At 41.0% G+C, this 13,620-nt stretch overlaps 1 protein-coding gene across 1 annotated transcript; it reads right to left on the bottom strand.

Moving 5' to 3' along the window:
- Window positions 1-1,051: 1,051 nt before the first annotated feature.
- On the bottom strand, window positions 1,052-13,501 carry tmem59l (transmembrane protein 59-like). The gene is made up of 8 exons (XM_051378048.1): window positions 13,195-13,501; window positions 11,802-11,907; window positions 10,751-10,845; window positions 10,425-10,577; window positions 4,399-4,504; window positions 4,185-4,299; window positions 3,533-3,650; window positions 1,052-2,868 (listed from the first exon to the last, which is right to left on the bottom strand). Exons 1-8 carry the CDS (start codon window positions 13,357-13,359, stop codon window positions 2,710-2,712), a joined length of 1,017 nt encoding a protein of 338 aa, XP_051234008.1. The 5' UTR covers window positions 13,360-13,501; the 3' UTR covers window positions 1,052-2,709.
- Window positions 13,502-13,620: the final 119 nt, after the last annotated feature.

Genomic DNA, 13,620 nt, shown 5'->3' with positions numbered 1-13,620 from the left:
TTGTCTCCTGCAGGGCAAGGCAGGCAGGTGCTTCATTTATTCTCTCAGAAGTCGTCCCAGCAGCGAAATCTGTCTTCACTTGATGCTGCAGTTCTCATCTGTCATGTTTTTTTTTTTTTATGTGACCATTTTTCATCCCTTCAGAAACGAAACTTTCCCCTTTATGTATATTGTAGATTAAATGTCACCCACTGCTTTTCCTGGCTCCTCTGCTCTTTCTGTAAGTAGTTGCAGCTCCTCATCTGTCATCTATTATGGCCATAAACCTGCTCTCTCTCTGATGTTAGATTAAGTTTTAAAGAAACTAAAAATGCTCCACTAAACTGATCACTTAAGCTCAGGTGAACTCAAAACAAGGCAGAGCAAACCACTGTTTTACAGACAGTAGATGCTGTAGTATTTACAATAAACTTCTCATTGTTGTAGAAATACTAAAACTATGCTGCCACCAAGTGGACAGAAACACATATTACACATTTAAGATTTTATTTTCAGTGTGTGGAAGGAGATTAGTTGTTGGGACTTTGATGACTTTGATGATTTATGAAAATAAACTCAATTACCTATATCATCTGGCCAAAAGTATGTGGACGTGTACCTTTCATCTGGGGCTGTTATTCATGGTTTATACGAGGCAAATCCTCTCTGTCTCAGTTTGGTGTGGAAGACCTAGACTGGCCTACACAGAGCCCCGATTCCAACCCCAGCAAAGACCTTTGGGATGAACTAAAATGCTGACTGTAAGCGTTACTGCCCATCATCAGTGGCCAGCTTCACTTATCCTTGCAGCCAGTGTGCAAAATCTTGTGGAAAGCCTCCCCATAGGAGTGGAAGCTGGTGTATTAAAGCCCATGGTTTCAGGATTAGGTTCAACTATTCAAATATCCTTCATATCCTTCCTGCTATTGTTCAGGCTACAATTCTTTCCTTTGTCTTATTTATTCTTCACACACATACACATGTCCATCTGCACACACACTAATGGCACTAACTAGTTTTTATTTATTCTTCTCTTCAGTGTAAATAAAAAAACAACAACTCTTAACTCTGATTTATTTACAATGAAAACACTTTATTTCATCATGTTGTAAGTATTATTTAATTGAAAATAAACATACCAGTAAAAAGGAAACAATACAGTTTGAAATTCATATCATATTCCTTGTGATACACCTTCAGTTTGAACCAGCACGGATATTGATTGAATGGCTTTTTATTGAAGAGTCCTTCCTGTAAATCATGAGGATATTTGTCATTCATCATTACACATTCTATTCAATGCTTACAGTAAATAGTAACACAAAAAATCACAAGTCTACAGTAGAGGCTTGCCATACTGGCATGGCGGGCGGTTAAGATAAACTATCGAAGCGTCACTTGCATGCACGGTTTATTGTCTACATAGCCTGGATGTAAAGAGAGCGTTACAGGACATCAAAAACACTGAGAGGAAAACAAAAAAATCTTTTCTAAGACTGTGCAACTCTGTTCAATAACAAAGGTTTATGTTAAAAGCTTTGCATTACACGTTACAGAGGTTTATCCTTCAGTGTGTGCTCCTAGGACATACAAAATAGTCAGCTATTAGAAAGCACATGGCACATATAACAGCTAAGAACTCTTGAAGTGATATAAGAGCAATAATATGATAATAATAATAATACAGTAATAGGTGCAGTCTCCCCTCTATGTGTCTCTTTCCGATCTGTGTTACAATGTATTATACATACAACGCAATCACATTTGTATGATGAACTAACTGTACATGGCACTTCAATAATACTATTTAACAGATAACTCATGTCGATGATTCTGAATAAATACAGAAGAAAAAATAAATAGAGGTTTTTATTCCAGTTTTCAATCCAGTTCCAGTTTTGAATCTACCAGTTCTTCTTCTTAGTATATGTTCCCCATAAATAAATGTGTGCCACACAGAGGAATAAGCTGACAAAAGACACTATTTTAGCTTTTTGAATAAGTATGCCTTTGTTTCTCTGAACTTGGTGAGAATGTGTAGCTCACCTCAGGGGGGAAAACATGATTTCTGAACCATTTTATGATACAACTTTTTTTTACTAAACAGCTCATAATGCTGATTATGTAAACAGATCATAAACTGGGAGCTACAGTATCTGTTTCCCGCAGCACTCACGAGCCAAAGTATTTAGCCCACCTTCTATTCATCTTCCTTTCCTCTCTTTCACTTTTCTACGCCTTTTTTTTGCGCCCTCAGCAACCCATTAATTAATCCAAACTCTGTGTGAACGAGGCAAAATTAAATCAAAAATGAATCTCAGCGTTTGTCTTCTCTTGTCCACGCTAGACATGAAAAATTATATTGAGAGCTCTCAGCTGTAATCCATCCTCCCTGCCTGTCTCCAGCGTGGCTCTGAGACAAGAGCAAAGACTTATCAATAAGCAATGAGCAGGCTGATCATTAAGGAAAATCTGAGGATGGACTTGAAGAAATCTGGACTGTACAAGTAAATGAAGTGCCATCAGACCAACAAGACCAAGCTAGATGTTTCAGTACGATAATTTTAAATGACGGGAGGGTGCCATGCTCTTAAAAATATGTTTTTTTAAAAATTCTGGTGACTGAGTGAGTCCCGTGATGTGTTTGTTTCACGCCTTTCACCGACGGACCAAGGATTTCAGACATGGTTACCCTGGGAAACAAGACAGCAACTCTCCCATTGGTCCTTTCTAAACACAGGTTTTGTTGAGGTCAACTTTCACCGGCAGCGGCCCCGCCTCCTGACTCTCCTCTGATTGTTTCACAGCGACAGCAATCACAGGACTCAGGTGGTACGGGTTGACTTTGTGGGCATTATCCAGAAACTCTTTATCTCCGTTGATACTCAGCTGAAAAGACACAAAGAAGGAACAAGTGAGAAAGCGAGTTCTCTTACACACAACTCCACCTACGATACTTGTGCTGACGTTTACACTCAGTTAGATTTGACTGCATAAAACATTAAGAATACTCAGTTTTAAGCCTTTACGTGGTCCCATAAACGGACAGTTCCTGTAATGATCTGATGCAGTATTGTAATTTAGGTTGGAGGGAAGGAGGAGGATGCACTGGTAACCTAGCCTTTGATTTTAACAAGGTAAACACAGTGAATCTCGGGCACATAAAGCAACTTCTGAGAGTGTATGTGTCAAATTAGAGACAGCAGCTGGAAAACACCTTCAGATTATAACAGCAGCATGTTAGCTGTTGTGGAAGACTCTCATGTTACAGTAATCTTTGCTCTTTTCATTCAAAAAAGAAATCCCTCTGTGCAAGAGTATGTTTGATTTTTGAATTTAAGTGATGCAAATATCACAAAACATGTAACAAAACATGACTTCAGTCTAAGTCGCAATGTACTACTGGATTTCCAGCAAAATCTCCCGTACTTTCCCTCTACTCGCACTGCCAAGAAGGCTGAGTCACCCCTGAGTCTGTAAATTAAACTTAAGCTTATTAAGTTATTGCTTCCCTCACATTCACACTGGTGTGGGTACTTTTCTGTGCGTTTACCTGTGTCTTGATGTGCTGCTCTGGCGCAGTGACGAGGCTGGCACAGCTGAGCCACAACATGACCATGATGGACAGGAAGAGACAGGCCGCTAAAATCCACCGTGGAAGGCCTGAACGTCTGTAAAGAGTCATACATGAAAAGAAGGAGGCAAGAGTTAGGGGATAGAGAGAATACAGAGAACAGCAACATTAAGGCACCAACAAACAGAACTAACCTGAAAGTAAATAAATGTGAGACAAATGTACTTTCAATTTTATACACTTTAATACAGTTTACTGAAAATCCCAACTACTTTAAATTCCCTTTCTCCTTCCTTAATGTCAATATGGAATTCAAATTAGCTCTCATGGGAAACATTGAGTGCGATAGTCCATCTTAGTGGATGAATCTCAACCCATCGTCTCTCCCTTTGTCATTGTGGATATGCAGTGCACAATGATATCATATGTTTGACTACAACAAAAGCAAATAGGAAGTGTTCTGTTATGGATTAACATATCTCAACTCTCTGCAAGTTGATTTTCACACTGACAATAAACTGCCCGTAAGAAAGCAAACTGTGGTTTGTTTTAGAAGGATTTGCAGTAACATGAAGTTTATGTTAGGGGGAAAATATTAATTCTCAGCAGGGTAACTCAAGCTCAAGCTCACCTTGACATGCAGCCGAGGAAATCGTGCTCAGCTGTGGGGTCGTCTGCATGCTGGACAGGGTGCTTCCCTTTGCCTCCTGCTTTGGCTGCTCCCCTATCACCATGACCCCTCACACCTGCCAAATGAGAGGAAATTGCAGCAACATACACTTGCTGCTGTGCATAGCCCAATAACACGTGCTGGTATAGCATGTGTGTTGTGTATATGTACTCACCATGGGGTCTCTGGGTGTGAGAGTGGACCTGAGGCCAGGGTTTGTCGGCCACGTTGGATCGAGGAGCCTGCAGCTCAGGCAGGGAGTACTCCATCTCTGGCTGGCTCTGAAGGGGAACAAACAACGACAAAGACACTCAGCCATCATGGCAGCAATTATACACACACTAATTGACCAGCAGAACCGGCAGGAAAGGGCCTGTTTAACACTGTGAGGTCAGACCACAGAGGAGCTCCGACTAAGACTAGTTGGCTGAGAAGGTGGACAAAAAGAGAGAAACACCAAAGGAGATGAATCAAATGTGAGGAGAGGCAACCTGAAGATTTAACTTTTACATTTCCACAACTAAACTTCACATAAATAAATAGTAAGACGTTTAGGAAAATATGCTTTTTAGCTTTCTTCTCAAGGTTTAAATCATACCATTGATGCCACTTTCATACAGTGGATGACTATATGGTAACTATGGAGCTAGAGCCCGAGGTGATTAGCCTAGCTTATCGTAAAGACCTGAAGCAGGGAGAAACTACTAGCCAAAAATCTAAAATTAAAAACAACAGTGAGCTTTATAGGGGCCAGTGGGTGGATTTTTGTTGACATTTGTTACCTTCAGACAAAGCCAGGCTAGCTGTTTCCAATAATTATGCTAAGCTAGGCTTATCGCTTCCTGGCTCTACCTTTGTATTTAGCCTTCAGACATGAGAGTGGTATCAATGTTCTAATCTAAATCTCAGCAAGAAAGCAATAAACCATATCTCCCAAAATGCTGAACTACTCCTTTAACACCACATTAAAGGTGCAGAAAGCAATTGTAGGTAATGCAATTCTAATCCAATACGATCAAATTCAGCGACCCCACGTTCTGCTAGTTCTCCACCCTGTGTGTGCTGAAAAAAATCTGGTGTTTGTACATGGGAAACAAACAAAGATCGGACCGATGTTATAAAGTTGGCTATAGTAGCAGGAGAGTTGAGAGTGCTGGTGTGCTCGCGCTGGGAAACAGCAGCAACTTTAGTTTGCTAAACCTAAACCTTTACTAAACACTTGTGGTGTCATTGTTCACACTCTATAATGGTATTTTTCATGGCATTGAATTTTTTAATTAGGACGATGCTGATTTTTTTTTGACACATTTGATGGATTGATATTGATAAAGGTTAAAAGTCAGCAGCGGCTACTGTATACAACGCTGCTAGACAGATCATGGAAAGGTGTAAAAGTTACATATAAAACAGATTTCTTTAAAATCTGAATCTGAATTTACTCTATTAGTGAAAATAAATGTCTCCCGAATCATATTCTAGCACACTAGCAAAATGATAACAGTTTTACCTCATTTTGAGCATTCAGTTTGTTGTATAACTTAATTAAACTGCCTTGAAACCAATGATTTCCATCCATTGTTTTTGCCAGCTCAATATGCCTGGGTGTCTCTCACGGTATCTTTCTCACCCACGTAAAATCAGTTTAGTTAAACCCCATGAACTGGGACTGAACTGAACTGAAACATGGCTTTTAAAACAACTGCTACACACATATACGCACACAGCGTGCTGTCAGTATTTGTGTGTTTCATTATGTGCACAGTGTTTCTGGTTCCCCTGGAGAACTCATTAAAAGAGGATTTTGGTTCCCCACTGCTGACCCTCCCTCCACTACAACAGAAGCTGTAGTCGGCTGTAACAATACTATTGCTGGCCTCAGCAACAACAACAAACACACACACACACACACACACACACACACACACACACACACACACACAGATACAGTAGTATTTAGAGCAGTATGGTATAGCCCACTGCAGTAGTGTCAACCTCCCAGTATCTATGGATTCTGACACTAAGTGGATCAATGAACTTTGAAATGTCCAACCTCAGTTTCATTAATTCTGATTATGAAATAATTGATCTGATTTCTACTGAATGATTTCCACCACCAGAATAAGAAAGCAACATACTGTAGTTGACTGTGGCGACATGGCTGGTTACTTTTCTTCCCCAAACACTTACAATCCATCAAACCTTTGTTTTAAAAAAAAGTTATTTCACAACTGGGTTTATTACCCCTTGCAAGCAATGCTTTCTGACAGAGTGCATTGAAACCAGATGCAGCGCCAGTGTAACCGTTAGGGGAGACGAGGGTAGATGTGAGGGGGGTGATTCTCATTGGCTGCACACTGAAGAGATCTAACCATCAGCAAACCCTGATCTGCATCTGTCATGCATTATGAGAGAGAACACAAAAGGTGCTCTGGCTTACAGAAAGAAAAAGCAAAGAGAGAAAGAAAGAAAGACTTTGAGAGTTCAGAAATGTCTCAGCCATAAAGACAGGGTTTCATGCTGACTCTTAATCACAATCACAAAACTGCATTGGGTCTACATGGATAAGAGTGAATTCTTCTCCCATATCTGAGCCTCCATACTGAGAGGAGAAAATGGTTGTTAAGTAAATTTTACTCAACACTGGCTGTGCTTTAAGTTCAATGAAAATTAATCATCAAACAAAATAACCTTGGAAAACAAACGACAAACATTAAAATTAACACAAAAGGACAACAATGTAGGTATACGGTCCAAATATTTAGAGTACACTGGACGAATGGTGTTGAAATTATGGCTTTTAATCTGGAGGCATCTGAACTTTAATTACAGCACCCCCATGTGGTCAATTAAGAGCACATTGTATATTTTCATTAGGTGTGGAAAGTCATAGGAAACACAACATTTATAGAACTGACAAAAACAACATGTGTAAAAGGTTTAGTAACTCATACTGAAGGACAGGACTTCAGGCTTAAAAGATAACTCTGGTGATATTTTGTATTTTTATGTAAACAAATCCAATGATCCACCAAAAACCAACAATAAATTGTTCCTATAACCAATTCTCTCTGAGCTCAGTTTCTTACTCTGTTCAAATCAAATCAATTGAAAACATATCAATCAGCCACAACATTGTTCTGAGCAACATCCTCCTACATTAAGATGAACATAAGCACACAGGTAGCACATGGGTGGTTTATTTGAAATAAAACCCATATAAACCACCACCATAAATACTCACTAGTGCATCAAATGCGTATTAATCTGACATAATCGCTCTCTCTCTCTTAAGAGCCTTTGAAAAAGGAAAAACATTTGTGATCATTTTGTAAAGATCTATGTCCTCAGTAGATCTAATGGGCTTGTGGCTGAAAGCAACAGACATGGTAAGGAGGCTTTTTCTTGGTCTTTTTATGGAATTTAAAAATAATAAGGAATAAGAAAAACATAGAATATTACCAGCCTTATCATGCGTGCATACTGTTTGTGATGTTCATTCTTAAGTCATCTTGTGCCTTGTTCAACTACACTGAAAGGTTCAATCTTTCTCACTTTGATGGTACATTTCAGTGTAGCATCAAAGTCGAAGTCTTGCATCCTTCAAAACACTTATTTCACTGATTCTCTCTGTTCAGTCGATGGTTTTTGTTTCAAATTCATTTGGACAGAAGAACAAACGGGTAGGGGCTTCTCTCTTCTTATTCAGTTCAATTTGTTCTGCAGGCCGGTAACATAACCATAGCTCAGTTGGAGGAAGTTTTTAGTCGACTCCCTTTTGTCCCAAACACTCGCACACTGTCGCACTATCATGGGCTGAAGGTGGTGAGAAGGGAATGACTTGAGGTAAAGGGCTGTGTTTTGTGAATATTTCCTCATAATTACAAGTTTTCTTTATTTTTTTCTTCCCTGGGGAAAAACCTCAGTTGTGACCTAAGAGTTGCTTTACTCCACCCTTATAATCTGCTGCCACTGAACTGTTAGCTGTATGATTGTGTTTATGATGCTTGAGGCTGCACACAACTTTCTCACAACTTAAGGTCACACAAACACACACAAGCACACGGACAGATGTATACAGACAGCTCATTATGGACATCCACATAATTTATATTGCAGGCAGCTTGTCTTCCCCCTCTGCTGTCCCTCAAGTTAGCTGGACTTTTTCTGTTGTTTCAACACTCAGAGAGTCAATCTGTCAAGTTGGTGGCGGTTTGCCAGCTGCCCACTAAACACAGGCCTGATAGTCTTCTCACAGCCCCGTGGAGCCTGGCTTCCCCTCGTCGCTTCAGCCAGCATGTCACTGCCATAAAGAGCAAACATCCATCACCAAGTCCAAAAGAAATGTTCATGTTCTCTGGCTGCTGCATCTCTATATGAGGTCAGCCTGCACACAGCCTCTTATACCTAATAGTGAATTTCAGCATATAAAAGACTCCTCTGTTGCACAGAAGCCTTTCTGTATGGGCTAGGGTGCATAAATACTATCATTTCCCATTGAGCCCTTTAATTATGGAGCTAAAAATGCCATCAAAGTCACATTATGCAAACGGGAAAACCCCTGACAAGGAAGCAAGGTTTCTGACTTGAAATTTGGAGGATATGGTTGGCTAGTCTAGTGGTTAGACAGACCAAACCTTATTATAGCTTTAATGTATAGGTGGTTTATGGCATTGACTTTAGCAATACGTTTGACCAGAAAGCAGAACACATCTGCCAAGGCTGCACAAATATCTAAATTTGCTATTTCAATAATAGAAAATGTGAAAGAAATGTTTAATCTGGATCTAGTTCTGCATGAAAATACACAAAGTGACAGAATATCACTGTTTGTAGACTGAAGGAAGTACTTTATTAATGAAAATGTTCAAAAATCACTGGACAAACTTTCAGCCAAATTTCATTCAAATCAGTTCAGTTTTTGAGTTGCTCAATAAAGAAACTCAACTGGACCATAATATAACCTCCTTCGTGGGCATAATCATAATAATAAAGAGTCTTTCTGCTCCGTTCAGTTAATCTTTTCAAATTCCAGAAATAACTTCTGAATATTTATTTGTCAGAGTCAGAACTTTATTCTTTAGTGCCGTCCACTCTCTTTTAAATATTGCAGTGTGTTTCCGTCCTGAGGCGAGTTCGCCACAGCTAGCCCTGCCGGTTATCAAATATGCATGTTACTGAGGGTATGTGACATGATTTAAAAGGACATTTATAAACAATTAAAGTGCTAAAATGAATGAATTCAACTACCTTGTCCCCCCCCCTGCTGCATGCCCTTGCTCACTCAACCTTCACAGATGCGCTGACACTAAAATGGGCTGTGAACTGTTCTGGCAGCCAACCAAACTCTACAGCACCGTATAGCAGATGATATATTTCACTATCTTAACAGGAAGCAGTGGTTAGCTCAACTAATGATCCATAAAGGTCCACTGCTTTTAACCTTCAATTAAAAACATACGACATGAAAAAGCTTTGTAGACATCAATTTTATAATTTTCCTCCATCATGTTCATAATAAAGTCCATGAGGATAGTTAATTTACGGAGATTTCAGTGTTAATTTGTCTGGTTTTTGCAACAAAGTACTTAAAGATCCAACTCTCTTGTCATGTTCTGAATGATTAGGTGAGATGTGGCAGTTCTACAAGTAAAATAAAAAAAGGCCTTACATGTTGATTATCTGGCACAACATTCTTACATTAATTCTGATTCATGCAACAGAGACAAAGACTGTACGTGTGTGGATGGAAGATTCAACCAAACCTGGAAGAGGACTCACTACAAGTTGATTTTGCTGCTGTGTTTCTGCATTGCAGGTGCACAGATCACTTGTCAGCCTATTTTCTTGAATTTTTGGGAAGGAAGTTCAATGTAGTTGTTTTTTTCCATTCAGTTTAGCAGCTATTATAAACGGCTGCTGCTTCCAAACACAAAAACACATCATGTTGAGCGAATTTAAAAGGTTTTAGGAAGTGGGTTTAGGTTAAAACATAATAAGCTATATTAATTGTCAATGGAGGGCAGAAAAACAATCATTTACATGAACATTTTGCTGAATATAACTTTTAACCATTTATCTATAAACAGTAAAGAATGGACAGATCAGACATAAATCCTTTTTGTGAAGCAAGAGAATGATTACTACTGAAGCCACCAGACAGAAAGCCTGCCTGTCCTGGACAAACACTTTGTTGGGTCTTACCTGGAAAACCACAACCTTGCCATCATCAGCCTGCAGATAAAAGGTCCAGGTGGAGGAGATGAAGCTCTGGGCAGAGCTGACGATGTCGTTGCACCAACTGGATACGGCCTCCATCACAGAGGGGGGCTTAGGGCGGAGAGTCATGGCTCTAAGCTGCAAAAGAGAGAGCAGGACACCAAGTATTGACTGTGTATGTGTTTCAGTAAATGTACTCACTTGTATTCTTAGCGGTGATATTAATATTCAGACACCCTAAGTCACTTTGAGCCTTATAGCTGCATTTGCAGTATTTACATGTGCAGCTATTGACTGCAGAGCTTTCTCACCTTCCTCCTCTTGATCTCAGGTTCAGAGGGTTGGCTGGCACAGCCGGTGCTGCAGGCCTCCTGCTCCAGCAGCTTGATATATGCCTCCTGGCAGGCTGGAGAAAGAGAGGGAGGGACAGTTGTGAAGCATAAAAGAAAAAGCATGATGGTAAAAAAAAAGAAGAAAAAAAGGGAAGACAATAAGAGGGGGTTGCGAGTGCAAATGGAGAAGTGAAAAGAGAAATAAGAGGCACAAAAGAGAGTGGGCACGCAGCATTACAGTCAGTCGGGTAGAAGATGAGAAGAAATAAATCAGTTCCAGGCAGTTTATGTGGGAAGAAAGATAAAGATGCAAGGGAGATGTATCTCTTAGCCCTTGCGGAGACGATTCACTCCGCGTTGCTTTTATTGAAACAGGGGGCGACGGGGCATCTGCTGTCTGGATGGCAAATCACATCATTGATTTCCAATACAGCAGTTCAAACAGGGCGAACAGCCTCAAACGCCCAGAAAATACCCACTGAGCCTGCCAGCTTTTAGGAAACAGTGTAACATTTAGCAGAGCTCTTGTGTTTTAATGTTCAAGAGATGTCTGTCTGTACCAACGCCGCAAATCCATGTGAATGTAATGTAGCTGCTTTTGTCTTGCAAACCTAGAATTTACATTATGTTTTTGGCTCCACCTGAAATTATCTTTATATATTTATATATATCAATATATTCTGTCCAACTTCTACACAAAGGATACCACTGCATATTTACCTTTGGGTAAAAAGAGTGAATGAATGACATTTATTTTCCTGTCTTGTCAAAAGGACCAAAAGGAAGGACGGATGAGAGGTAGAAATTACTGCAGTAAGAAGTGGAATCTGCACATTATGTTTCACTAAGTAGACCTTGGTTTAAAAGACTATATACTGATTCAATTTAGATTTTATTCTTAGGAGGATTCGTGCCACTGTCATTCTTTTTGACACAGGATTGAGGCCTCAGCAGCAGCTTAAACAGCAGGACTGTAAGACCAGCAAACTCATTCAAACAGTCCAACAGAGAGATTGACACACTGACTCACCTCCCTGACACTCCTCCCTGCTGGTATTGAAGCCGGCGTTGCCGTTGACAAACTGGCAAATGGAGTAGAGGCGACAGCCACGGTGACAGGCGTTCATTACGGAGTCCTACCAGCCAGACACAGAGACGAGGAGGGACACAAAATTAGAGACGTCTCCTGCACTCTTGGATAAACTCAACATAACCTTGTTAGAAAATATGACAGAGATTGGTTATGACATCTCCTAATGACACGCTGCAGCTGTTGTATTATAGCCTGTCAAAAACAGTTGATAAGAAGCTTTTAGTTACTGCAAAGGAAAAACTGGTGATAATAAGCCAGTTGCATAAAACTTGTGCAAGACAATTAAGTAGTGAGAAAGGAAGATGCACATTACTGTACTTCCTCTTGTCATAATGCCTTAATTCTCTGTTTGAAATGAGAAGACTGCGCCCTCTGGTGACCCCTCAGGGAACAGGAGAGACAAAGAGATTCCCTGACCGCGACCATGGACGGTTTATTACAGCCTTGTGCATGCCTTCATCTTTACTGCGTCTCCCTGTTTATTGACAGGAGACAGATAGGGGTGTTTATCCCGAACCATGAAACTGTGACTTATACTTTAACGCCCTGAATGCTTATTCAACATCGCTGCAGTTTGCATCCAGTGTGATAGCCCTAAACTCGACATAAATGCACAGTTTCAGTCACAGTCTTCAAACCAGGTGACTGTGATCCGCTTTGCAGCTCCGCTCCTGCTGCCCTGCAGGACGCCTGAGCCACACCTGAAGGCAGCAGAGGAGGAGGAGGTGGGGAAGAAAAACATCCGACACTGGAAATCTGGGCAAGGCACTAAACCACAGAAACTCCTTGTGTAATTCACAGCCATCATCTACCGTCCTGTTAGGATCCAGTCTGGCCTTGCGGTGTTAACTGTCAATAAAGGATAATTGCTTCACGGTTCACAATAGTCTCACTGATCCCCCATAGCCCGTGTGCGCTACGTCTGGCCAGGCCGATCTTAATTGCGGATTAAGAAATGATCAATTATTGGCGTAGTTTATTGCAAGTACATCCTAAGATGAGCAGACTGGATGCAGTTCACTTCTTGGACGACTCTTCAAGGTGCAGAAGAAAATGAGCTGCATCCATTTTTCGGCCTAATTGTGCCGTAGCATCCGAGAAGGATGCAGCGAAAAATCGGAGCGAACACGGTGCCCGTCATTACGCACAGAGCTAAACACATTTATTTTAAAATTTTCATATAAAGATAGAGGCTTTAATGCCGAATGTATTGTGTGAGTCTGTGCATCGTTGCAGGCGCTGAAATGTCGGACAGCAGGATGTCAGCTCGATGCTGATAATGCGCTTTCTGCAGAGACAGCCTACGCTACATCAGACGGGAATAACTTACTTTAGCAGGGCTTTTGTTTTTGATGGTGAGCTGGCATTGCTTTTTGCAGTAATTGATGTCGCCCAGTTGGTTGTCAAACAGATCCGAGGACGCCGCCGCGAGCCCAGCGAGAAGCACAGAGAGCAGGGCCGACAAGCTGCACATCCTGCCGTCGAGCCGGAGCATCTCAAACCCTGGAGGAGAAGAAGGAGAGCGGAGAGTCGAGTTTAAAGCAGCACTGAGCTCCCTTTGTGGCGGCGCTGCTGGTGCGGATGCTGCTGCTGCCGGGTCCTGTCTGCTCCACTGGTTTGCTTCTGCTCGTGGCGTCACGCGCATCATCATCATCATCACGCCCCCCCCATACACACACACACACACACAACCACACACACACACACACACACACACACACACACACAACCTGCAGAGCAGCCTTCACTGCAGTGC

Source organism: Dicentrarchus labrax, unplaced genomic scaffold, assembly GCF_905237075.1.
Source record: "Dicentrarchus labrax unplaced genomic scaffold, dlabrax2021, whole genome shotgun sequence".
NCBI lineage: Eukaryota > Metazoa > Chordata > Actinopteri > Moronidae > Dicentrarchus > Dicentrarchus labrax.
The sequence above is the reverse complement of the archived record's forward strand: the minus strand, read 5'-3'. Positions and strand labels throughout refer to the sequence as shown.